Source organism: Oncorhynchus mykiss, chromosome 5, assembly GCF_057628025.1.
Source record: "Oncorhynchus mykiss isolate SJ-2025 chromosome 5, ASM5762802v1, whole genome shotgun sequence".
Classification (NCBI taxonomy): Eukaryota; Metazoa; Chordata; class Actinopteri; order Salmoniformes; family Salmonidae; genus Oncorhynchus; species Oncorhynchus mykiss.
The window spans coordinates 11,980,919-12,008,680 of record NC_143026.1 but is presented as its reverse complement, the minus strand read 5'-3'; the positions used below and the strand labels follow the sequence as shown (position 1 = coordinate 12,008,680).

General features: G+C 44.6%; 1 protein-coding gene across 1 annotated transcript in view; it reads left to right on the top strand.

Annotated features, from left to right (window-relative positions):
• ajm1 (apical junction component 1 homolog) overlaps positions 1 to 25,792 on the top strand; it is a 36,981-nt gene extending 11,189 nt beyond the window's left edge. The window contains exon 2 of the mRNA XM_021601673.3: positions 20,336 to 25,792. Coding sequence (XP_021457348.2) covers positions 20,393 to 23,692 — 3,300 coding nt within the window. The 5' untranslated portion in view covers positions 20,336 to 20,392 and the 3' untranslated portion in view covers positions 23,693 to 25,792. The remainder of the gene's footprint in view (positions 1 to 20,335) is intronic.
• Positions 25,793 to 27,762: the final 1,970 nt, after the last annotated feature.

Here is a 27,762-nt window from a genome sequence, read left to right as displayed (position 1 = left end):
TGGACTGGGGAGGCGCACTGGAGGCCTAGTGTGTGGAGCCGGTCCAGGTGGTACCGGACTGGTGACACGCACTTCAGGGCAAGTGCCAGGAGCAGACACAGGACGTACTGGACTGGGGAGGCGCACTGGAGGCCTAGTGTGTGGAGCCGGTCCAGGTGGTACCGGACTGGTGACACGCACTTCAGGGCGAGTGCGGGAAGCTGACACAGGACGTACCGGACTGGGAAGGCGCAACTGGTGCATGAAACCGGTGCAGATGGCACTGGACTGGCGTCACGCTCTTCAGCACACCTTTACGGCAGCATTCTCATCGCTACCACCTCTCTCCGGAATCTTTCTTCAAATTCCTCCCCCGACTCCCAAACAGGCTCTGGCACTCTCCGCTGCTCGTCCGCCAGCTCTCCAAAATCTTGGGGTTGCTGTGGCCGTGGTCCCCGGTGTTGTCGCTGTCCTTCCATGCTCCTTGGCGACTCCCGCCAAGAAAGGGTCTCGTGTCCTCCCAAGTCCATAACTTCCTTACCTCATTTTCACGCTGCTTGGTCCTTTGTGGGTGGGATATTCTATCACGGTTGTCGTAAGAACGGGACCACGGCGCAGCGGATGTTGAGTTCCACATATTTATTGCAAAGTGAAACAAAGAAAAAATAACTATAAATCAATAAACAACTAAACGTGACTACGTGGTGCACATGCACAAACACAAAACAATATCCCACAAACACAGGTGGGAAAAATAGCTACTTAAATATGATCCCCAATTAGAGACAACGATAACCAGCTGCCTCTAATTGGGAATCATACAAAACACCAACATAGAAAATATAAACTAGAACACAACATAGAAATGATAAACTAGAACACCCCCTAGTCACGCCCAGACCTACTACACCATAGAGAAACAAGGGCTCTCTATGGTCAGAGCGTGACAACTACTGAATATGGTGCAAATGTATGCTCAGATACATCACCTTCTTGTGAAGAAGGACTATGATTTTTGGCACCTGAACAGGTAAAATAATTTGGCTGGACATTTCATAATTTCGATTTAGACATATGAGGATGAATAGTACATATCATGTAAGGATTTCTGTTGAAATTATTATTTCGGGGGAAGGGGGGGGGGGTTCAGATACTTAAATGATCAGGTAATGATACATTTCTGAAAATATGTGGATTTGTTCATGCCTAAGTGTAAAGGCTTAGATATGCGCCTAGTGGCGCAGCGGTCTAAGGCACTGCATTTCAGTGCAAGAGTCATCACTATGGTTCCTGGTGTGAATTTTTGTATTTCACCTTTATTTAACCAGGTAGGCTAGTTGACAGTGCAAGAGTCATCACTATAGTTCCTGGTGTGAATTTTTTTATTTAACCAGGTAGGCTAGTTGAGAACAAGTTCTCATTTGCAACTGCGACCTGGCCAAGATAAAGCATTCGACACATACAACAACACAGAGTTACACATGGAATAAACAAAACATAGTCAATAATACAGTAGAACAAAAGAAAACAAAAAGTCTATATACAGTGAGTGCAAATGAGGTAAGATAAGGGAGTTAAGGCAATAAATAGGCCATGGTGGTGAAGTAATTACAATATAGCAATTAAACACTGGAATGGTAGATGTGCATAAGATGCATGTGCAAGTAGAGTTACTGGGGTGCAAAGGAGCAAGATAAAAAAAAATACTGTATGGGGATGAGGTAGGTAGATAGATGGGCTGTTTACAGATGGGCTATGTACAGGTGCAGTGAGCTGCTCTGACAGCTGGTGCTTAAAGCTAGTTAGGGAGAGTCTCCAGCTTCAGAGATTTTTGCAGTTCGTTCCAGTCATTGGCAGCAGAGAACTGGAAGAAAAGCCGACCAAAGTAGGAAATGGCTTTGGGGGTGACCAAAGCCAGCAGTACCTGCTGGAGCGTGTGCTACGAGTGGGTGCTGCTATGGTGACCAGTGAGCTGAGATAAGGCGGGGCTTTACCTAGCAGAGACTTGTAGATAACCTGTAGCCAGTGGGTTTGGCGACGAGTATGAAGCGAGGGCCAACCAACGAGAGCGTACAGGTCGCAATGGTGGGTAGTGTATGGGGCTTTGGTGACAAAACAGATGGCACTGTGATAGACTGCATCCAGTTTGTTGAGTAGAGTGTTGGAGGCTATTTTATAGATGGCATCACCGAAGTCGAGGATTGGTAGGATGGTCAGTTTTACGAGGGTATGTTTGACAACATGAGTGAAGGATGCTTTGTTGCGATATAGGAAGCCAATTCTAGATTTCATTTTTGGATTGGAGATGCTTAATGTGAGTCTGGAAGGAGAGTTTACAGTCTAACCAGACACCTAGGTATTTGTAGTTGTCCACGTATTCTAAGTCAGAGCCGTCCAGAGTAGTTATGCTGGACGGATGAGCAGGTGCGGGCAGTGATCGGTTGAATAGCATGAATCCAGGCTGTATCACATCCGGCCGTGATTGGAAGTCGGTGCACAATTGGCACAGTGTTGTCCAGGTTTGGCTGGGGTAGGCCGTCATTGTGAATTAGAATTAGTTCTTAACTGACTTGCCTAGTGAAATAAAGGTTCAATTTAAACAAATATCAGCAAACCTACAGGATGGTAGCTCTCCAGGAACAGGGTTGGAGAGCCCTGATGTAGAACCATCATAAAATACATGTGAATATTTTCTATCAATCTTTAAAATGTGTCAGCCTTTATGGATTCACAGAAGATATTTATACAGTATAAGCATGGCTCTGTAGCACCAAACAGATGCTAGACATTCAGATTGACAAATAAACAAACGTTCTTTGGGATTTCTAAAACACAAGAGTGTACACTATGTAATGCTAACTCAACAACAATGTTAAATGGTACAAGTAACATACAAAACCAATTCTATGAACACTAGTTCAGTGTGTCCGAGTGTGTCTCAGCTGTAGAGACACAAGCGCAGAGAACTGTAGCTACAGATTGTTACACCAGATAATGTGATGTACCCAAAGCTTTTTGCAGACATCTTGTCTATTTCATGTCTTCTTTCATTGATCGAGACAGGTGGGTGTCCACCCCAAAGGGCTGCATGTCATGATGACAGAGGCCTGTCTTGATCAATGAGTGAGAAGTGTTGAAATAGACATGATAGCGGCACACATGTTATTGGATTACTTTATGGAGCAAAAAATGTATTTTCATAATGGAGAATTTTCTAAATTCTAACTGACCCCCTGCAGCTGGTCACATACATTTTATGAGACTCCTGTTTCCCCAAACTGAGGCCAACGTTAAATCACATTATCTGGTGTAACAATCTGTAGCTAAGAGAACTGGTGATCAGCAGATGATGGGAGAGGTGGTCATGATGAAATTGCCATTCCAAAGAAACATACAGTAAGTTCAGGGAATACTTGTAAAGCTGTGGGAGGAGTGTTATGATCAAGCTGCCATTCAGCTCATCATGAGTCACCTGCTTGAAAAATTGAGCATAATGTCTAATCCCTCGAGAGGGATACAGTTCACAGGATACAGTTATGCTACAATGACACACCCAGTTAAAGGAATTATGTTTCTGTATCTAGAATCCACTCCAGGAAGATGCCCAGGCACCACACGGTATTGTCTGTTAGACAAAAAACAAAACAAATTATACTCTATTATACAGTTTGGACAACAGTTTAACCATGCCAGCATAATGTCAACCTCAGGGTAGACTAGTTGAACATGCATACATGTGCACACACACAGAGATTACATGTACAACAATATCTAGACTAATAGAAAGAGACAGGGCATAACCCTCAACCTTTGCACAGTGACCAGACCGTACAAATGAGCTTAGGTAGGTAGGCAGACAGTATCTACCTACAGCTATGTCTATCAGGCATGCTTAGGCAATGATTTTTAAAGTAATACCAACTACAATTTTAGAGGTTTATAACTGTAAATTGTTGTATTATTGTTTCTCCTCACTGTTTGCTAGTAAACTTAGCTAGTTTGCTGGATATGCAATAATTGTTATTTACATCTGTTTGGAATCATATCTTGCGTCATGCCTATAATTTTGTGATTGAAATCATAATCATAACCAATGTCAACCCTTGACAATTGTGCTACATAGCTAGCTAGTAAATTATTTAAAGTTGCTGATGTGAAATGTTTGCTAAAAAGTTACAAATGCGAGGTGTGGCGCATTTGTTAGCAGGCGCCAGGCTAATTAGCTAGCCAACTCCAGTCATGTGCTATTGTTTGCTGGTAAACCTAGTTTAGTTGGCTGATTGTAATGCTGTAGCTTGCTGTTTGGTAGTTAGCCATATCTATGACTAAAAAGAGAAGAGGTTTTACAATCAAGATACAAAATATGTATTTTTAGTCATAGATATGGCTACCGGTAGTTGTTTAGCTAGCTAACTTAGCACTCTAGCTAGCTACAAGCTGGCTGAATTATTTGATTTTCCCCCACTGTAACACAGCAGTATATTAGCCAGCAATAGACAATATGGGTTTTAGTAGATAAACTAAAGTTAGCTATGTGGCTTTCAGGAAAAAATAAATTACTTAGCTAGGCACCGTATTTCTCATCTGCCCTCTTGGTGCTGGCATCGGCTGTAGCTGAGCTTCAAATGTAAGCTAAATTCAAGTCTTTGTTTCGATTCCTCTTAGCTAAGAGATGCTTCATCATCAAATTTATGTTAATGAGAGGAATCACTTGAAGCCATTGCGACTGGTCAGTTCTTCCAGTTTTGCTCAAGTTATTGTTGTTAGTGTCCACCTTTTAAATAAAGGCCGTCTTGGGGGAGGGACGGGGGCCAGAGAACCGAAGACCTCCCAACACAAGCTGTAGCCTTTCAGAGACTGGAAAAAATATGTCTGCTTGTATATTTAGCAATGAATCCACCGATAGGAACATCGCTGAAAGAAGTCCAATGGCTCTATCGAACAAGGACAACATATCTACACCCACAAAAAATGTATAGTCCGATCCGTGTAACATAGAGCCTTCGCGAAATGCCACAAAGCAGGACTACATGTATTTTTAGATCCCCCCCTTCAATACACCGGAAGCCGTCATAGGGTGTATCATTCAGCACGCGAAGCCCTGACCTGCCTTCCTTCAGGGCAAATATATCTGAAACACATCTCACTGTCCTAGAAATGCCTCAGATATGATGACAACAAGCCCAGATTCCCCCAGGGTGAAATTCCCCTTGAAGTGTAGTTATGGATATCTGAACTCCAAACATTTTGTGCAACATTTAATAACTGAACAAACTGATTTGAGGTATTTTGAACATACAGAAAATGACACATATGCCAATAAAAGGCACATCTGGAATGTATAGTGCATTCAGAAAGTATTCAGACCCCTTGACTTTTTCCAGATTTTGTTACATTACAGCCTTATTAAATAAAAACATTTCCCTCATCAATCTACACACAATAGCCCATAATGACAAAGCGAAAACAGGTTTTTAGAAATGTTTGCAAATGTAAAAAATGGAGAGAAAAAAAATGAAGTATCACATTTACGTAAGTATTCAGACCCTTCACTCAGTATTTTGTTGAAGCACCTTTGGCATCGATTACAGCCTCGAGTCTTCTTGGGTATGACGCTACAAGCTTGGCACACCTACAAGATTGATTAAGGGGAAAGCTTGTAGATTGATAAAGGGGGGAAAAAACTATTTAATCAATTTAATAATAAGGCTATAATGTAACAAAATGTGGAAAAAGTCAATGGGTCTGAATACTTTCCGAATGCACTGTATAATTCTGAACTCCTTTCGAGGACAAATCCATTGACGCAGTCAGCATGAGCGATCACTAGGACTACCAGATGTAAAACTGATGCATTGCACCTTTGAGGATGGGAAACACTGGCACAGAAGCATGGCTGAGGCCGCCACACGCTTTGGAATAAAAACTATGTGGTGGTTAAAGTAAGAAGATGATTGGATCATGAGCTTGCCAACCTATACAGATGGAGAGAATATGAGATTACGTCAAGGTTGCGCCCATTAATATGTTGTCCCTTTGAAAGAGATTTACCATTTGTAAACAAACCCACTAAAAACGCCGAGCAAAGGCACCCAACGCCACTCCAGTCTTTCCCCTAACATTGCTTTCCAGGCGGTGCGCAAAGGGTAGACTCGAGGCTGTAATCGATGCCAAAGGTGCTTCAACAAAATACTGAGTGAAGGGTCTGAATACTTACGTAAATGTGATACTTCATTTTTTTTCTCTCCACATAGCTTCCACTGTAGTACACAGTCCAGCTCTCACAGATAGAAAGGCTGAAACACACTTGTATTGTTGGGCTGCAGAATAAACAGCTACATATCAGGATTATCACTCCTAACATATAAAAAATGTATTATCACTTGACTATAAAGAAGGTCCAAGCCTTAAATTGGCTATTGAAATCCTTTCAATGGATATACCGTACATTGCCATAATATGACAAACCTGGCAACATAGTCATATTCTGTAACGAAGAACCCGGTTTTGGTACTATTGATTTTACAATGAAGTGTAGTCCAATCTCAATATTTGACTGTTCTATTTATACAGTTTCAGTGTTTCCTCAACCACTCTGTTGCAATTTGCCATCCACCTAAAAGATATGTTTCATTGGTGTGTCTTTGCGCCCCGCCTGGAAAGCAATGTTAGGGGAAAGACTGGAGTGGCGTTGGGTGCCTTTGCTCTGCGTTTTTAGTGGGTTTGTTTAGATGACTTCATGCAGTACCTGGGGCCTCTGGCTGGATTAGACAGATTAGAAAGTGGAGGGGTGGATTGAGTGACAGGACAAATATTGGGATGGGACGAGCCTCCGACAGGGCAGATAGAATGCTGTCAGAGAGTCTGATTGCGATGGAATTAACGAGACCGGTTAGGGGCTGTGAAAATGGGGCAACTGGGGAATGAGATGGGGGGATAGATAAAGAGAGAAAGAGGGGGCAGAGAAAGACAGGGATATGGTGATGGAAAGAGAGAGTGAAAGAGAGAGAGGCCTTTGGCAATGCATGGTAAACTGGACTGCTAGGCCACAAATGACGTCCCAACAGAACCTTTCGTAGAAAGACCATCCAGTGTGTCCTCTGCATGCTTAGCCCCAAACTCAACGTTGATCACTCATTCTCATCTGTTGTTACCCAGCCAGCGGTGACACAAAGCTGTAGCTTTTGTGATGAAGACAAGACAGGCATTTGCTAATAGAGGTCTCAGAGTATCAAGACGAAGAGGTGATGAATGCGTTGCATTGCTGTTCTGACGCATTCATTTACTAACAAAGGTGATAAGGGGGTTGAGGTTGATGTACTGCTTATAATAGAGCATCTCTACTCCAAGCTAAAAGTTCTCTATCAAGAGATCTCTATGTGGGTGATTCTCATGAAACACAAAACATGTTGTTGTAGTTTGTCCATAAATCACAAAAATTGTATACCAGTTGAAGTTTACGTTAAACTATAATATTTATTATAATCAAACACAGTTTCTGTGGACATGTATGTCATTAACGTAATACTTTTTCAAGTTCCTGTAAAAACCAATCAGTTTTAAATAAAGTTTGATTTACCCACGATGCATCATCTAGTGGAGTAGTAGAAGCTAAGTTAGTTTATTAATTTATATGCCTTCAGAATTAGGTTATTATTCTCAAACACCCCATCACCCCGCTTGGCTTCTCATTACTGAAACGGCTAAAAAAGCTCAGATTTGGAAGAAAAAACGTCTGATTTCATTTTAAATATTTATATTTTCAGTGTTATGCTTAACTCAGGCCTTTTCATTAGGGGAGCAATGTTAAAAAATATAAAACATTTATTTGTTTTTAACTGTTTTGGACTGTTACATTAATGAACATTTTGGGGAAATTGTGATAAAATTCATAATATTGGATCATTAATAATATATCATCTAAAAAAATAAGACTTCAGAATGATAGTAGCCTTGCATGTTGGGGGGGAGGGGGGGGGGTGGAGACAGCAGATGTCTTTTCGATTACAAATCATGCTACACCAATACACTTTAGAGTGACTGCCCCTGGACAGCTGTCGCAGTTAAGTGACATATTAAGCTCTAGTGATTGAACATTTCCCCTATCCTATATATGAGCCTAGCTCTTCTAAAACTGTTTCGTGATCGAGTGGTACCTTTTCAGAAAGGCTCTCTCTGCTCCTCAGCAAGCAGTTTGTCCACTCTGTATGTGGACTACAGTCAATGTAACATCATGTGTTGTAATATTGCATGTGAGATGGCTAAGCAGAATGACAACCAGCTGGAAGATGTTACACATCAAGACAGAAGTACTTCTCCAACTCACAACTTGACAAGACAGTCATACTGTAGCTGTGAAGGGCCAAGCTCATTGACATTACATGAGGCCAGGAGGGACTATTCTTGAGGGCACGATGTCACAGAAAGATCCTATAGAGAAATACATGGTGTAGAACAGACATGGTTTACTGTCATTTAGAATCAAGAAGTGCCTCACCTCCATACATTAGCCTACATTCAGATCTGCATAATTCTCTGCACACCTGCTAGAGAAGCTGCAGGTGCAAAGAAGTGACAGTGGAAAAGGAATACTCCACACTACAGTAAATCTTGCGGCGTTACCATGGTCAGAAGCTCAGACACTCAGGAGTTTTGATGAAAGCCACTGAATGAAAAACATGTCTCATTACAGTCTGTGTAATGTTGGAGGGAGATTTCCTTTTCCCAGTATCTGCAAAGCTCTGGAAAGTTGTACGCCACTGAAAAAGCCCCAGGTGTTATTAGGTAAACAAAGGTTTAGTTGTGTTGTTACTCTGATGTGGCTCAGTTGGTAGCACATGGTACTTGCAAATGCCAAGGTTGTGGGTTCAATTCCCACAGGGAACAATGTATGTGCTCACTACTGTAAATTAGTATGAGGTAAAGTGTCTGCTAATGTGCATTTGATAATGTTGTGTGTTGTGAAGAAGAAGTCCCAGGTGGTCCCCTGAGTCAGGCTAGAGGTCAGATGAGGTTTAGGGTGTGGTGTTAGAGGGAGGTGTGGAGTGGCTGTGATTGGTCACCAGGCAGATCAGCATGGCCAGATGGTCCTATGAAAGATCTGACAGGAGGGAGCCAATAATAGGAGGACATTGGAGAGGCACTTATCAGCCTTCCACTGATGGGACTCCAATAGTGTCCTCACAAAACATCCTGTTGCACCACTCACTTGTTTTTTTGCTTCTTTCAAACAATTCCCACAAAATAGAATTGCATAGAATTGCAAATTCCCATACGACGAGGAAGTACTGCTAGTCCTTATTGTGCCCGCACTGTTTTGTACACAGTGAAGGTCCAGGTCATCGCACGTATATAGATAGACAGTATGTTGTAATTGTGAGCAGGGCTTGGGTTCTATGCCATTCACAAGGCTGGCCATTGTGTTATCTTACAAATGGGCGGGTTACACAGGAATTGCTGGAGAGCCAGGTCTTTCATGGAGCTGACCTATTACTTTGACACTCAGCTCATTTGGCAGAAAGAGGTTAGACAGTATGCAAGGCTGCATATGATTTAATAGGCAACACAGTGGCAACAGACAGAAACATGTGGATGAGGAAGTGATGATGGAGGCTTTTATGATCCTACAATTAGCTATCCGCTGCTATCTCACCATTGTCATAGTAAGTAGTCAGTGCCGCCCACTTCTAGCGTTTTTTTGCAGTGTTAAAATTAATTAATTACCTGCAATTCTACACATTTTGCCATGGTGTGTAAAGACAATGTTGCACATTTTCTAGGGGAGAACATTTTTCCTTTAAAAAAAACACAGTTTGCCTTCGACTTATGCCATGTTCATATGATATCTGTGTGCAAGTGACTAACAAAATCAATGGGGGCCCCCTGCAGGTCAGGGACCCTGAACACATGCCCTGCATGCCTGATCAGTAATTTGGTGATAATTAGGCCAAGGTTTAGATAGCTGGCTAGACTAACTTATTATTATATTTTTTTTTGACATAGCTAGTTGAGTGACTGACATAACAAGTGGGAAACTGCTGATGCACTACCACATTTCAAAATGGCACCTTGTGTATTCAACTTTTCTAATTCAACAGTTCCCCCTCCAAAAGGGGGGGGGGGTCGTGGCCCTACGCACAGCGCAATGTCTACGATAGGAAGAGGCAGCTCTGTAAGTAACTGCCAGGTGGTGGGGTTGACTTTGTTTGGACATTTTTTCGAGGTTAAGTTTCTTACATTCTATTATCATATTCATGAAAGCACAGCTGACGTCTTGTTCAAAATGCAGGCTGCTAAGTCTAAATTTGGCCAAGATACAGTATATGAAAATATTTTTTTGGGGGGGGGGGGGGGGGGGGGGGAGTTGCTACAATGCGTGTCACTCATACCACTTTATCTTTCCAGATCTGTTACACAGCTCATCAGTGTCTATTAGATTTTAATGAATGGTTTAACACAAAAACAGGTGAAGGCCGTAATACTATGGTTGGCAGGGGAAATGCTTAGGGAAACTGAATGCTCCAAGTGCACTAGTCTTTAAGTGTTACACATTCAGATGGATAAGGGACTTTCAGTGGAGCCATTGATTTGACTCCCTGGCTTTGAATCGTAACGACCATTGCCTTTCAACAGGAACGTGATGCCTCTTGGTGACTTAAGTGCTTCTTGTGTCTTCACATACTGTAGTAGCACACAGCTGGGTTCAGCAAGTTGTGGAAGAGACCATTTAAACCTAGTCCTTAGCGCGTCCATTCTGGTCTGTATTTTCAGCTGGCGTTAATGAGGCGCAAGTGTCAAACGCACGTTAGTTTGCATTTTCGACCAATTAAAGACAGCGATCTGCTATTTTCAAAAAGTTGCGCAAGGATTGTCAGGTGCGTGAATGAGGACCCAAAAGCGAATTAACAAACAGAGTTTCTTTAATGATGAACACACGTGGGCTCAGATGGACAGGTAGATTCCGACAGGACAGGACAAGGTTGCAGCAAACACGATGATAGTCTGGTTCAGGCATGAGACACACAAACAAGAATCCGACAAAGACAGGAGCAGAAACAGAGAGAGATATAGGGACCTAATCAGAGGGAAAAAAGGGAACAGGTGGGAAAAGGGGTGAATGAGGTAGTCAGAGAAGACAAGGAACAGCTGGGGGAAAGAGGGACAGAAACGGTAACCTAGTACGACCAGCAGAGGGAGACAGGGTGAAAGGAAAGGACAGAAAGACACAACATGACAATACATGACAGTACCCCCCCACTCACCGAGCGCCTCCTGGCGCACTCGAGGAGGAAACCTGGCGGCAACGGAGGAAATCCTCGATCAGCGCACGGTCCAGCACGTCCCGAGAGGGAACCCAACTCCTCTCCTCAGGACCGTACCCCTCCCAATCTACGAGGTACTGGTGACCACGGCCCCGAGGACGCATGTCCAAAATCCTACGGACCCTGTAGATGGGTGCGCCCTCGACAAGGATGGGGGGGGGGGGGGAAGACGAGCGGGGGCGCGAAGAACGGGCTTGATACAGGAGACATGGAAGACCGGGTGGACGCGACGAAGGTATCGCGGAAGAAGAAGTCGAACTGCGACAGGATTAATGACCCGAGAAATACGGAATGGACCAATGAACCGCGGGGTCAACTTGCGAGAAGCCGTCTTAAGGGGAAGGTTCTGAGTGGAGAGCCAAACTCTCTGACCGCGACAATATCTAGGACTCTTAGTTCTACGCTTATTAGCAGCCCTCACAGTCTGCGTCCTATAACGGCAAAGTGCAGACCTGACCCTCTTCCAGGTGCGCTCGCAACGTTGGACAAAAGCGTGAGCGGAGGGGACGCTGGACTCGGCGAACTGAGATGAGAACAGCGGAGGCTGGTACCCGAGGCTACTCTGAAAAGGAGATAGCCCGGTCGCAGACGAAGGAAGCGAGTTGTGGGCGTATTCTGCCCAGGGGAGCTGTTCTGACCAAGACGCAGGGTTGCGAAAAGAAAGACTGCGTAAGATGCGACCAATAGTCTGATTGGCCCGTTCTGCTTGACCGTTAGACTGGGGGTGAAAGCCGGAAGAGAGACTGACGGAAGCCCCAATCAAACGGCAAAACTCCCTCCAAAATTGAGACGTGAATTGCGGACCTCTGTCCGAAACGACGTCTGACGGAAGGCCATGAATTCTGAAAACATTCTCGATGATGATTTGTGCCGTCTCTTTAGCAGAAGGAAGCTTAGCAAGGGGAATGAAATGAGCCGCCTTAGAGAACCTATCGACAACCGTAAGAATAACAGTCTTCCCCGCTGACGAAGGCAGTCCGGTGACAAAATCTAAGGCGATGTGAGACCACGGTCGAGAGGGAATGGGAAGCGGCCTGAGACGGCCGGCAGGAGGGGAGTTACTGGACTTAGTCTGCGCGCAGACCGAACAAGCAGCCACGAAACGACGCGTGTCATGCTCCCGGGTGGGCCACCAAAAACGCTGGCGAATGGAAGCAAGCGTACCCCGAACGCCAGGGTGGCCGGCTAACTTGGCAGAGTGAGCCCACTGAAGAACGGCCAGACGAGTAGGAACGGGAACGAAAAGAAGGTTCCTAGGACAAGCGCGCGGCGACGGAGTGTGAGTGAGCGCTTGCTTTACCTGCCTCTCAATTCCCCAGACAGTCAACCCGACAACACGCCCCTCAGGGAGAATCCCCTCGGGGTCAGTGGAGGCTACTGAAGAACTGAAGAGACGAGATAAAGCATCAGGCTTGGTGTTCTTAGAGCCCGGACGATAAGAAATCACGAACTCGAAACGAGCGAAAAACAGCGCCCAACGCGCCTGACGCGCATTAAGTCGTTTGGCAGAACGGATGTACTCAAGGTTCCTATGGTCAGTCCAAACGACAAAAGGAACGGTCGCCCCCTCCAACCACTGTCGCCATTCGCCTAGGGCTAACCGGATGGCGAGCAGTTCGCGGTTTCCCACATCATAGTTACGTTCCGACGGCGACAGGCGATGAGAAAAATACGCGCATGGGTGGACCTTGTCGTCAGAGAGGGAGCGCTGAGAAAGAATGGCTCCCACGCCCACCTCTGACGCGTCAACCTCGACAACGAACTGTCTAGAGACGTCAGGTGTAACAAGGATAGGAGCGGATGTAAAACGATTCTTGAGGAGATCAAAAGCTCCCTGGGCGGAAACGGACCACTTAAAGCACGTCTTGACAGAAGTAAGGGCTGTGAGAGGAGCTGCCACCTGACCGAAATTACGGATGAAACGACGATAGAAGTTCGCGAAGCCGAGAAAGCGCTGCAGCTCGACGCGTGACTTAGGGGCGGGCCAATCAATGACAGCTTGGACCTTAGCGGGATCCATCTTAATGCCTTCAGCGGAAATAACAGAACCGAGAAATGTGATGGAGGAGGCATGAAAAGTGCACTTCTCAGCCTTCACAAAAAGACAATTCTCTAAAAGGCGCTGGAGGACACGTCGAACGTGCTGAACATGAATCTGGAGTGACGGTGAAAAAAATCAGGATATCGTCAAGGTAAACGAAAACAAAGATGTTCAGCATGTCTCTCAGGACATCATTGACTAATGCCTGAAAGACAGCTGGAGCGTTAGCGAGGCCGAAAGGAAGAACCCGGTATTCAAAGTGCCCTAACGGAGTGTTAAACGCCGTCTTCCACTCGTCCCCCTCCCTGATGCGCACGAGATGGTAAGCGTTACGAAGGTCCAACTTAGTGAAAAACCTGGCTCCCTGCAGGATCTCGAAGGCTGAAGACATAAGAGGAAGCGGATAACGATTCTTCACTGTTATGTCATTCAGCCCTCGATAATCTATGCAGGGGCGCAGAGACCCGTCCTTCTTCTTGACAAAAAAAACCCCCGCTCCGGCGGGAGAGGAGGAGGGGACTATGGTACCGGCGTCAAGAGCTACAGACAAATAATCCTCGAGAGCCTTACGTTCGGGAGCCGACAGAGAGTATAGTCTACCCCGGGGGGGAGTGGTTCCCGGAAGGAGATCAATACTACAATCATACGACCGGTGTGGAGGAAGAGAGGTGGCCCTGGACCGACTGAACACCGTGCGCAGATCGTGATATTCCTCCGGCACCCCTGTCAAATCACCAGGCTCCTCCTGTGAAGAAGAGACAGAGGAAACAGGAGGGATAGCAGACATTAAACATTTCACATGACAAGAGACGTTCCAGGAGAGGATAGAATTACTAGACCAATTAATGGAAGGATTATGACAAACTAGCCAGGGATGGCCCAAAACAACAGGTGTAAAAGGTGAACGAAAAATTAAAAAAGAAATGGTTTCGCTATGATTACCAGAAACAGTGAGGGTTAAAGGTAGCGTCTCACGCTGAATCCTGGGGAGAGGACTACCATCCAGGGCGAACAAGGCCGTGGACTCCCTTAACTGTCTGAGAGGAATGTCATGTTCCCGAGCCCAGGTCTCGTCCATAAAACAGCCCTCCGCCCCAGAGTCTATTAAGGCACTGCAGGAAGCTGACGAACCGGTCCAGCGTAGATGGACCGACAAGGTAGTGCAGGATCTTGAAGGAGAGACAGGAGTAGTAGCGCTCACCAGTAGCCCTCCGCTTACTGATGAGCTCTGGCTTTTACTGGACATGAAGTGACAAAATGACCAGCAGAACCGCAATAGAGACAGAGGCGGTTGGTGATTCTCCGTTCCCTCTCCTTAGTCGAGATGCGGATACCTCCCAGCTGCATAGGCTCAGCTCCCGAGCCGGCAGAGGAAGATGGTAGTGATGCGGAGAGGGGGGCAACGGAGAACGCGAGCTCCTTTCCACGAGCTCGGTGACGAAGATCAACCCGTCGCTCAATGCGAATAGCGAGTTCAATCAAGGAATCCACGCTGGAAGGAACCTCCCGGGAGAGAATCTCATCCTTTACCTCTGCGCGGAGACCCTCCAGAAGACGAGCGAGCAAAGCCGGCTCGTTCCAGCCACTGGAGGCAGCAAGAGTGCGAAACTCAATAGAGTAGTCTGTTATGGATCGATTGCCTTGACATAGGGAAGACAGGGCCCTGGAAGCCTCCTCCCCAAAAACAGATCGATCAAAAACCCGTATCATCTCCTCCTTAAAGTCCTGATACTGGTTAGTACACTCAGCCCTTGCCTCCCAGATTGCCGTGCCCCACTCACGAGCCCGTCCAGTAAGGAGAGATATGACGTAGGCGACACGAGCAGTGCTCCTGGCGTAAGTGTTGGGCTGGAGAGAAAACACAATATCACACTGGGTGAGGAACGAGCGGCATTCAGTGGGCTCCCCAGAGTAACACGGCGGGTTATTGATTCTGGGCTCCGGAGATTCGAAAGCCCTGGAAGTGACCGGTGGATCGAGGCGGAGATGGTGAACCTGTTCTGTGAGGTTGGAGACTTGGGTGGCCAGGGTCTCAACGGCATGTCGAGCAGCAGACAATTCCTGCTCGTGTCTGCCTAGCATCGCTCCCTGGATCTCGACGGCTGAGTGGAGAGGATCCGAAGTCGCTGGGTCCATTCTTGGTCGGATTCTTCTGTCAGGTGCGTGAATGAGGACCCAAAAGCGAATTAACAAACAGAGTTTCTTTAATGATGAACACACGTGGGCTCAGATGGACAGGTAGATTCCGACAGGACAGGACAAGGTTGCAGCAAACACGATGATAGTCTGGTTCAGGCATGAGACACACAAACAAGAATCCGACAAAGACAGGAGCAGAAACAGAGAGAGATATAGGGACCTAATCAGAGGGAAAAAAGGGAACAGGTGGGAAAAGGGGTGAATGAGGTAGTCAGAGAAGACAAGGAACAGCTGGGGGAAAGAGGGACAGAAACGGTAACCTAGTACGACCAGCAGAGGGAGACAGGGTGAAAGGAAAGGACAGAAAGACACAACATGACAATACATGACAAGGATTGGTCATTTACCTGTCTTATTGTTTGTTGCTCGTTTGTTCTCAGATAGGAGGGGTGGAACTATTTGAGGTGTGTCCTTAAGAACATTTTGAATTTTGACATCGGTAACGCAGTTTAACCAGTCTAGACACACACTGCCCATATGCACATGGCATAATATACTTTTGGTGCTTGTATAATTCCTATTTAGAAACTGCTGCCTTTACCCCAGGCCTACTATAATGAAGGCTGGTTCAACAGCAAAGGCTAGTGTCTTTTTTAAAATCCTGGCCATGTTATGATATCATTACATTTCACATGTATTTATTGTTGTAAACAAATAAATATAAGATTGTTTGTTTTAATTTATTACAACCAAACATATTAGAAGGATTCACCTTGGTTTTATGGTGACGACGTCCGTGGCACGTGTACAGATCAACTTCTGGAGTTGTGTGAATGGGATCTGATCTGTAAAATGGTTGCGATTATGTTCTTGAAACATATTTGGGAGCAGGACAACAGAGTGGACATTCTCCCTTTCTCTTTATATTGGATCCTTGTCCAGCTACTGTGAAATGTTTGGATGTGCTTGATTGGATGTGCTTGGTGCTGGATGTTTGAATAACAGATGCCCACATGGAGAAATGATGGTGCCTGTAAGTGTGATATTTAAAACAAGTTGTTATTTCGTGGTTTCCCCCCGAACCTATAGCTCTACCACCAATGCTTAGATTGACCATTGCGTTAGGTTTGTTAAAATAGAGCCCTCTGTGACAATGCGTAGGCCTATTTCTCCTTCCATGTGCTGAATGACGTGAACATCTGATGAGTTCGCTTTACACACCACTGCTTGTTCACCAAAGTGACATCGCTGCATTTCTTACCAAAGCTCGTTGTTTTACGCGGTCCCTCAAGATTGAGAGACAAGGCTCTTATTCATATCTTCGCTGTTTAGTTTGTTTGTTAGCTTGTTTTTCAAAATGTTTGTGTCACATGCTATATGGGGACAATACTGTATAAAGAACCTGCCTGCATGAGCTTGGTACAGACATGGTGGCAATGCGGGTGCATTTTAATGTATCCATATGGCATTTAATACATTTTCAGCAGCAGACCACTTAGTTCTCTCTCCCAAAATAGCATTTTGGAACGACCAGGTTTGTTGTAATAATTGGCAAATAGGGACGGTGCACATGCCAGATCAGCGTAGCGATTGTATGAGCCATGTAAGGAATTTTGCTCATGAATGAACTGCACAGCCAGGAAGAATCTTAGCTGAATAATTCATGTCCATCTGCGCAGGCAGAAGTACGGGCAGGTAGGCTCAGCTGGCACCTGCAACCATTCACACACATTCACATGATTACGATCAGATGTGAAGACCCCAATAAAGCATAGTGCCGTGGAAGAGAAAGGTGGATGGAGAGGCCCAGTAGTGCTATGATAGAGTAGTAATATAATGGCTAGACCTTAAAGGGATACATCGGGATTTTGGCAATGAAGCCCTTTATTTAGTTCCCCAGAGTCAGATGAACTCATGGATACGATTGTTATGTCTCTGTGTCCAGTATGAAGGAAGTTAGACGTAGTTTCGCGAGCCAATGTTAACTAGCGCTAGCAAAATGACTGCAAGTCTATGGTATCTACTAGCATGCTAGCAGTTACCATAGGCTTCCAGTCATTGCACTAACGCTAGTTAGCTCCTTCCTGGAGGTGTCCGGGAGTAGAATCTGAGGAAGATATGTAACTTGTTGTAACTTGTCACTCTGATGTTAAAAGCGAGTCTTAGCAGAAACGAAAACATTTTTTAAAATAATAATTGCAGTGGTGGCAACTCATTTAGTGGAAACACTGACGTCACTACTAATACTATTACAGTGCATTTCTCTCTCCTTGCCAACTGTGTGTCTCTGTCATTCACTTTTATGTTCCAGTTGTGCTGAGCCATTTAAAACAGGGCGAGATAATCCTGTTACGAGAGCTGAGAATGCATCTCCCTTCCCACGTTGGCACGTATACATGCAGCCGTATTCATGAAAGATCACGTGGGGATTCCGTTGTGGATCGGTGTGATGTATATAGGGTTGTTTTTAGATATTTCTTTGCAGAGGTTGAGTGCTGTGGGCCACATGATGGTCACGTGATCTTGAGGGATCATGAGAAGCCGCCAAGTGAGACACACCACGGAACGGATTAACATAATCCTGTGGGGAACGTGTGTGATGCTTGATGGTCTTCATTTACATATCCCTGAGGTCGGACCAGAAACACAAAACAATACGAGCTTCTTGTTCCTCACACTTGAGCGTGTTTTTAATGAATGCTGAAAACAGTTAACCCTTAAAGGATAGAAAGAAGGGGGGGGGGGGGGGGGGGTTTAACCTCCCTCTTGTAGACAGAGGACAGCGAATTTAATCCAGTTTTCTTTTTCCTCTTGTGTGTCACAGGAACACAGTTGCAGCTTGTGGTTTGGCTGAAGGCATTAATAGGAGGTACATGACAAGTACTGTATATGACAAGTATTGTCTTATTTAACATTTAGCCATCAACTTCTATAAGCCTTTCTATAAGTCTTCACCTTACATCAAGCATTAATGCTTTTAGCCATAGGTGTATCATGTGTATCATAGTGTGTCATGCTTTTTGATGTGCCAGCGAGGCGTTTCAGGTATGCTACATGCTGTCTCTCAATCAACTTGCACATTATACCACAACAATCGTGTGCCCTTTAGGTAGAATAATGCACCTTGGTTTGCAAGTAGCAGCGGTAACCGTTTCTGGTTCTCTTACCTGGGGCCCCATAGGAGTCACAGAGCTGGTGTTGTTGCGGTGTTGCTACGTTGCAGGTGCCCATATGAACGTACAGTACATTTTTCACTGCATATCTGTCTAGACTGAGGAAATGGATTTAGCACCAAGCTGTGGGAACACCTGTATTTACTCATGCCCTAATATAACTAAACCCCCATTGACTGGGAGCAAAGGTTATCTGTAGGTCAAATCCTTAAAACATGCTATGCTTCCAAGTATTTAATTAAATCATAAATCCATTATCTTTGTCTGTTGTCAGATAGATTAGGTATGTTAGTGAGCTCAGTACTATTTCAGGCGTTTGTAAATCGATGGTGTTCTTGCAGTTTGGTGTACTCTTGATGTCATGGTTGTTGTCGTTAGTAAATGAGATTGTTGTTCCGTCTCTGGCAGTGTTGGCAGCTTGGTCCCTTGACATTTATCTAAGACGAGATGAAGTGAAAAGCCTCAAGAGAAACTATTTTGAGCCTTGAATCCATTTCTTGCTGTTCTGCTGTCAACTGTGATAAGAACAAGTAGTTGAGAAAAGTGTTTTAATGAAGTTGTGCAAATGGAACATTTAGTGAGAGAAGTTACATATTTTGAAATGGAGTATTTTCAGTTTAGGAATATACAGCAGTTTATATTAATTTGGGGATCCGATAAAAGTTTATAAAACAATCTACATTTATACACAAAATATGAATACTTTATGATAATGGAAAAACAGTTGCAGGTGTAACACATTGATACCATTAATGTTCCATCCACACGGCTTTGATATTAGTAATTACGTAGTCATTACAGGCCTGTTATGAATCAAACCTACTATGCAATACTCAAACAACATTAAGATTAAAATGCATAAAGAAATGTTTACTAACCCTCTTATTATTTATGTCTATGGGGTTTTAACTGCCATTCTATTTACAAACATCCGTAACTCAGTCCTTAACTCATCCGTAACTAATCCTTAACTCATCCGTAACTCATCCGTAACTCATCCGTAACTCATCCTTAACTCATCCTTAACTCATCCGTAACTCATCCGCAACTCATCCTTAACGCATCCGTAACTCATCCGTAACTCATTCGTAACTCATCCTTAACTCATCCGTAACTCATCCGTAACTCATCCGTAACTCATCCTTAACTCATCCGTAACTCTTCCGTAACTCACCCTTAACTCATCCGTAACTCATTTCATCATATTTGGGGATTTGACAGAATTATTTACGCTGGTTTATTTAGTGTGAAGCTTGTGTGGGTGTGTGTTAGCGTAAACAAGGACCAGTTAGATAGACAGTGTTGACTGCTTGCTAGAGCTCTAATCGGTCTATCTATGGGGATCAGGATTAAGATAGCTCTGTGTGCTTCTTCTCCTGTACACCATGGGCAAAAAGTGTTGAGTAATGTTTTATTTTAACCTTAGGGCTAGATGCAGTGTCAACAGCAAATGCATGTTGATCGAGGATATCTTTGATTTACCAGTTTCAATCTGTGGTAATTCCAGTTCTTTGTCTATGTGAGTGTACTATATAATGGTCCCACGTTTTACGTCAAGCTCTTCACCCTCTACTCTGACAATCATCCTTTATGAATTTGTATATTCAATACATGTGATGCATATTACATTGCACACATGAACAAGAATTTTGCTTACACATGTTTCTTTCTTTTTACCTCAGCAGGGAACGTCAACCTTAAACCAACTTGATGGGGGAAACTAGGAGAGTCCCTTTAAGATGACACGCACAGACCCGCCTGACATACTGGTATCGACTGTGTATAAAGATATAAAAGTGTTCCCTGTTTCTTCGCACTCCAAGTCCTCCCAACCCCCCGAACAATGTGATTCCCCAAACCGAAGCACACTGGACAACAATCAGGATAACAAGAGGCACTGCCGTACCTTTGACTACAAGTCACTGGAGTACCCTAAACACCACACATTCTCAATGGAGCACCCGTACAGGAGGGCTGACAGGCATGCTGCTAATCCAGACATGGCCTGGAATGCCTTGGGCCGCCAGCAGGGATACCGCTTTTCTGCACCGGACATTTTCAACCACAGACTGACCCCTCAGCCATTGGTCTCAGACATGGCTAGTGAGGTGGTTGTTCCGGTGCAAAGGAAAAGGACCAGGTCAAAAAGTGCCCCCAGAGTCCAAACTAACCTTACCCCTGTGTCCTTTGAGGAGTCCCCTTCCATGGGGAGGAGGGGTAGGGAGGCCCGGAGGGCACCTAGGGACCCTAACTGGAGACCAGAGGTGTCACCACGTAGGGAGTGCTCCTACGCAGCAACCAGGGCACTAATGCATGAGGTGCATCCCATCAAGCTCCAGCCACAGAGGAGTGATGCTAGCCGATATTCACCCCTCTATGTTGCTGAGCATGTAGAAGAGGGAGGGCCTGACAAGCCAGCCACCAGCCCTCACGTCAGGTGTCGGGTGGACATCAAACCAGATGTGGCTGTCTTGCAAAATGCTGGACGGAAGACTGCTACACCCAGAGTTGACATACCTTGGCAGAGGTACCCTAGTGGAGGAAGCAGGAGCCTGACAGTACCTCGCCATTTCACCTTCTCAAGGACCTCAACTCCCACTGACTCTTTTGGTGGTGAGTATGGGCAGGCATACCAGTATTCCCGCAGCATGCCAAATAGTTACATTCAGCCCATGGAGATGCCTCTGCAAAGAATGCCTTCCCCAGGTGATTATTATGGCAGGGAACGCAGGGCTCATTCCAGCCCCAATGTGCCAACCAAATTATTTTATGCAGATGACCCTGGGAGGTATGTGGCCACAGCCCCTCCCCAACCTAGGACTTACTATCAGGATGATCGCTATAGTATGCCAAGCCAAAACCTCACTCCCAAAATGCAGTATGTACAGGATCCAAGGACCCGCGTGGTGCATACTGTACCAGCCCGATCCTATTACACGGAAGTAGAATCTTACCCATACCCAGTTCAAGCTGCATATCCGAAAGCCTATGCAGCAAGTGAACCAGGGCCATATATCATTCAAACCCCGCCGGCAAGAACATTCTATGGAGATGATCTAAGGACTTATCAAATTCAGTCTGTTCCCCCGCGGATATATTACGCGAATGAGATGTATACACCTTCACAGGAGCATCACATTCCAGCAAGGGCATATTATACAGAGGGACGTCGACATGCGCGAGTCGTCCAGCCTCAACCAGATGACTGGTACGGCTCTGAGGTGTCTGGTTATTCCACCCATCACCCTGCCTCGTATGGCTCTCAGGTCACCCCGACCAGAGCTGTTAGGCAAGAGCCAGCGCTAACACCATGGTATGCTAACCCGTGCATTGAGCCACCACGAATCGGCACCGATTCCAAACCTTACTCGAGGTCTTGGGATAATATCCTCAACTCCCGTGTGGAGAGGGAGCAGCCTATTCCAGTTCAGCGGGGTCGGAGTTATGAGAATCTTATTGCCCAAGCAAAGCGCACTGCGGCCGAAGATGACAGACCACAGCCAGTAGTTGTCAACCTTTCCAGTTCACCGAGACGTTATGCAGCCTTGTCTTTGTCTGATAACTCTCTAATTGACAAAAGCCCAACATCGGAGTCAGGGAAGACCACTTCTAGTAAGCTCTGGTTCGTCGCCCCTGAGATCACCATCACTGATAATGACATTCGACCAGGCAACCTTAACAAATTTGAGGCACGAAGAGCCAGCTGGGATGTGCTGCACTCTAAAAGTGCTGTGGTTCCAGAAGCTTCTCAGCCAGACACTATGTCCTGCTCTGTGGACTCTACCAAAGAAAAGACGCACAACAGCGCCTCTCTACAGCAAAGCCTGGAGCAACTTGATGAGCTTCTAGCTGATCTCGTTACTGACTACAAACCCCCTGCCACTAGGAGGCCAAGTGAGGATTTGCTGGACCAACTCAAGAAGCTGATCGATGAAGAAGAAGCAGCATCTCTGTCCAGAAAAGGTTCAAAGGCAGGGTCAGAGGAACCACCCCTGGACAAGCAACCCACCTCTATTAGAATGAACCCTGACGCCCTTCGAGATATGGACTGCAGCAGTGATGCCCTGAGGAGTGGAGACGAGTGCTCCCCAGACCAGAGCCCAGACGAGGACGACAGCATGATGTGCTCAAACAACAAATGCCGACGGACAGAGACCCTATTCAATGCTTGCCTATACTTCAAATCCTGCCACAGCTGCTACACTTACTACTGCTCCCGCAACTGCCGCAGGGAGGACTGGGACATTCACAAAGAGAGTTGCCTGTATGGCCGAATCGGCAGCGTGTGCCGCCATGTCATCAAGCACTGCCGGGAGACTGTCGAGGTCCACAAAGCCTTCTCGCGCATTGCCAAAGTTGGCTTCCTTTCCCGGGGAAGGGGAGTGCTCTTTCTGGGATTCCCAAACCCAGGGCTGTCCGGTAACTTCCTACAGTACGGCCTGGAGAGCCTCCAGATGTCCCCGACTTACCTGTCTCTACGGGAGCTGGACGGCTTCAAGGACAACCTGGGGGAGTATTGCAAGGAGCTCCAGGAGGCAGGCAAGGACTATGACCCAAACGAATGTTTCCTCTTGAATGTATCCATTGCCGTTGGCGAACAAATGCCTGACGGACCTTCACCAAGGAATCAAGCCCCAACTGTCAGGAAATATGCCAAGGTGGCGCTCGCCTCCTACAGCCCGGAGAAGAGTAAAGTTCTTAAGAAAGAGAGGGATATGGAGACGTTGATCCTCACGCCACCCCCTGGAATGGCTGACATCGACAATGAGGGAGAGGAGGGCAGGAAGGCCAGGGAGATCTGCTTCATCAACATCCAGCGGGAGTTACGAATTCGAGGAGTTTTTCTACGCCACGAATATCCAAAGGTATACCAGCAGCTCTGCGAGTTTGTGGAAAGTAACAGGAGGTTCACCCCCACAACCATCTACCCCATTGACAAGAGGACTGGTAAGCAGTTCATGTGCATGATCATGGCTGCTTCTGAGCCCAGAACACTGGACTGGGTAGGCACCCCCCATCTCCTCGATGACATTATTTAAGTGCACCTTTGGTTGTACATATATATGTATAGAAATACATATATATTGTTATACATATCTATATATCAAGCCTATTTATTATAAATGTTTGTAGATATGTATTTTACTATTGAAAAGAGATATATTCATGTCTGTGTGGTCAGTATTATTCATTCTTGGAATATTGCCTGTCAGATGCGGATATGAGTACCACCGGCTCCATTATTTATTTATTTTCATCTTTCATCTTTCATCAACTTAATTCACCATTTGGTAAATGTATTCACAACATTAATCATGTATTGGTGCCAGGTCATTTTCTATTCTATTATTCTGCATTATTCTTTTTGGGGCAGGACTTTTGGTAGTAAAACTTTTTTTTGTTTGTATTAATTAAACATTTCTAAATGCATTATTTGAGGCTAAGTAAAACGTGACTATTTTTCATATCTGATTGAAGTGGCATATAACGCAGAACATTTTAAAAAACATGTATTATTTTCTTAGCTACTCAAATACTTTCTATGCAAAGGAAAATGCTTAATAGGATCATTTCCACATTCTAGTAAAACGGTTATTTGCGCTTGATAAAAGGATACAGAAATACTATTTATATTATATTATACAATATTATATTATATTATCCAGTATCCACGGGACATAACTATCCTTCTTTTAGAATGTGACATATTTTATTAAACTCTAACAAAAATAAACCGTTTTTGATGTAATTGAAAATAAGATTAACAAAATACAATACTTTGGGTGGATTTAAACTACTAGTTCCTCAGAATGCGCAGAAAGACACTGTTTAATGAGAAAAAAGGAAAGCTGTGCTAATCTAATTGTCTTAGAAAGGGGTTTCAAAGTCTCACTGCTTAGATTGGTAGTGCTGTAAATTGTTACCTTATTCCTGAAAGTGGTTTTATTGACGTGAGTTTAATTATTTCAATGGTGCTTTAATGTATGCTTGGTAGAATTACTGGAGCAATAACGGACTTGAAGATAAACATAAAATGATTGATATGGTACCAGTCGTGTGTTATACACAATAGGTGTTGGCTTGTACTGTTCAATTTGAAACACTGTGAATAGTAAAATAAGTCAATCATTCATCAACTTTAGACATGGTTGGTACCGTGGAATCATGCAATCTCACATAAGCTAGTTTATAAATTGCTATTTTTACATAATTTACAGAGCATAATATATATGAATTAGCGAGCGAGATTTGTTACAGTTATTGTCCTTAGAAAAAGGTGAGCCAGGTTTGGCAACAGTAGCTGTATGGTATGTAAAGTTTAAATGCTTGAAGAAGTTAGTTGTGTATTTGTGGTGCACTAGGTTGATTACGTGTGTGATATTTTTTGTATGAGAATGAGAACCTTCAAAAAGAAAATGGGATATGAACAGCTATGTTGTCTCATAATTATAATTTTATTTAGCCTTAGTTTGCAGATTAAAATATCGAACAAAACCTCAGTATCCAGGAAATGTTACAGAGAACATTTCTCTAAAATGTTATTTTAGACAGATCTCTTTGACAAGGGTCTCACATACATATATATTGTTTCTGCGTGAAATTGACAATTTTTCATTACTCTATGAATTCTATAGTTTATTTTAAACCAATGTTCAGTATCTACTGCTCTTTTGAGCTCAACTATCTGTCAGCAGCAGGTTTACATAGATATCAGCATAGTTTACATTCATATCATAGCTTAACACTTTCTGAGGAAGGACTATTGTTTATAGCCTGTAGCACATATTTCAGATACACTTGTTTGGCTGACTGGATGTGTACAGATGCAATGAGAACGAACTGACTGCATGTCGTTGTATTTATTTTCCTCAGCTTTATCATAACCTCAATGATGACAAAATACAATAACCTGCTTGATGATTTGATATTTAAACATGGTTGAGAACTATTATACTATAGAAAAAAATATTGATATTTTTGATTGTGTCAGCCATTCAAGTTAAAACAAGGAAATAAAGAGACCTCAAATTAAAAAATGTTTAGAAAATGTTGTTTGTTGTATTTTTTCTACTTTCATCATATGTATCTGAGTATGTGATATTTATAAACATATCTAATAAATGGAATGGGAACACTGGTCAATGCTCTCTGCCTGTTCTTTAGGTGGAAATACAACCACGTGATTCTGGTGTGATGGGCCACATGACTTTGGCTAAAATGTTGTTTGTGAGTTTGTGTGTGTGCGTGCGTGCAAGTGTGTCCGTTTCAGTCACTGAAAAAATAAAGAAAGAGCTCCTTTCAGCTCGGTCTCACACCAGCCAATAGCAGGACAAGCAAACCAGTTACCACTTTTACCCGTTGCACCATTTACCCTTGTTACCCAGCTCCCCTGCAAAGCTACCATAGATATCCCCAAGTGGCTGATCACTAAGTGGATGGCCACTGGGAGTGAGGTAAAAATGCAAGTGGAGGGTTAAGCTAAGTGCAGGCTGGCAGGGGGCACTAGTCCCACTCATTAGTTCATGAAAGGAAGTGAACCCGTTTGATCAACAGTGGCCCATATGTGACAATGTGTGTGTGTGTTTGTGTGTGTGTGTGTGTGTGTGGGGGGGGGGGGGAGGATCTGGGCCAGAAGAACAGCCCATTCAATTGCCTTTGAAACTCATGCAGTAAGTGTACTGGGCCCATTCCTTTCATGAGCCTCCCTAGCACCAAAGGCTATGTCCTATTTCAAGTATCCAACATTTGCAGAGTTTTGGAGAGGTAAGTTGCCCAAAGACGTAGCACTATAAATGATGTTTGAGAGAGTGGAAAAATGTCACTACTGATACATAATGATTAATGTACTCAAATAGAGACTGTTCCTATATTAATGTTATATAATATTATATATTGTAATATAATATATTAATGTTATATAATATATCATATTAATGTTATAATATATAATATTAAGTCAAGACACCAGTAAAATGTAGATTCCCTTGCCTATGAAGAGCCTGGTTTGGTCATTGTACTACACCAAGTTCTTTATACAGTTCAAGGTTGTTGGTTTTTTCACCTTTACTTAACCAGGTAGGCCAGTTGAGAACAAGTTCTCATTTACAACTGCGACCTGGCCAAGATAAAGCAAAGGAGTGTGACACAAACAACAACAGTCCCTAGCCGCGTCCTTCCTAGCCGAGTCCTCAGAGCATGCGCAGACCAGCTGGCTGGTGTGTTTACGGACATTTCAATCAATCCCTATCACAGTCTGCTGTTCCCACATGCTTCAAGAGGGCCACCATTGTTCCTGTTCCCAAGAAGACTAAGGCAACTGAGCTAAAAGACTATCGCCCCGTAGCGGTCACTTCCGTCATCATGAAGTGCTTTGAGAGACTAGTCAAGGATCATATCACCTCCACCCTACCTGACACCCTAGACCCACTTCAGTTTGCTTACCCACTCCAATAGGTCCACAGATGACGCAATCACACTGCACACTGCCCTAACCCATCTGGACAAGAGGAATACCTATGTAAGAATGCAGTTCATCGATTACAGCTCAGCATTTAACACCATAGTACCCTCCAAACCTGTCATTAAGCTCAAGACCCTGGGTCTCGACCCCGCCCTGTGCAACTGTGTCCTGGACTTTCTGACGGGCGGCCCCAGGTGGTGAAGGTAGGAAACAATATCTCCACCCCACTGATCCTCATGACTGGGGTCCCACAAGGGTGCGTTCTCAGCCCTCTCCTGTACTCCCTGTTCACCCATGACTGCGTGGCCATGCACGCCTCCAACTCAATCATCAAGTTTGCAGAAGACACTACAGTGGTAGGCTTGATTACCAACAACGATGAGACAGCCTACATGGAGGAGGTGAGGGCCCTCGGAGTGTGGTGTCAGGAAAATAACCTCACACTCAACGTCAACAAAACAAAGGAAATGATGTACTTCATGAAACAGCAGAGAGAGCACCCCCCTATCCACATCGACGGGACAGAAGTGGAGAAGGTGGAAAGTTTTAAGTTCCTCTGCGTACACATCACAGACAAACTTAAATGGTCCACCCACACAGACAGCATGGTGAAGAAGGCGCAACAGCGCCTCTTCAACCTCAGGAGGC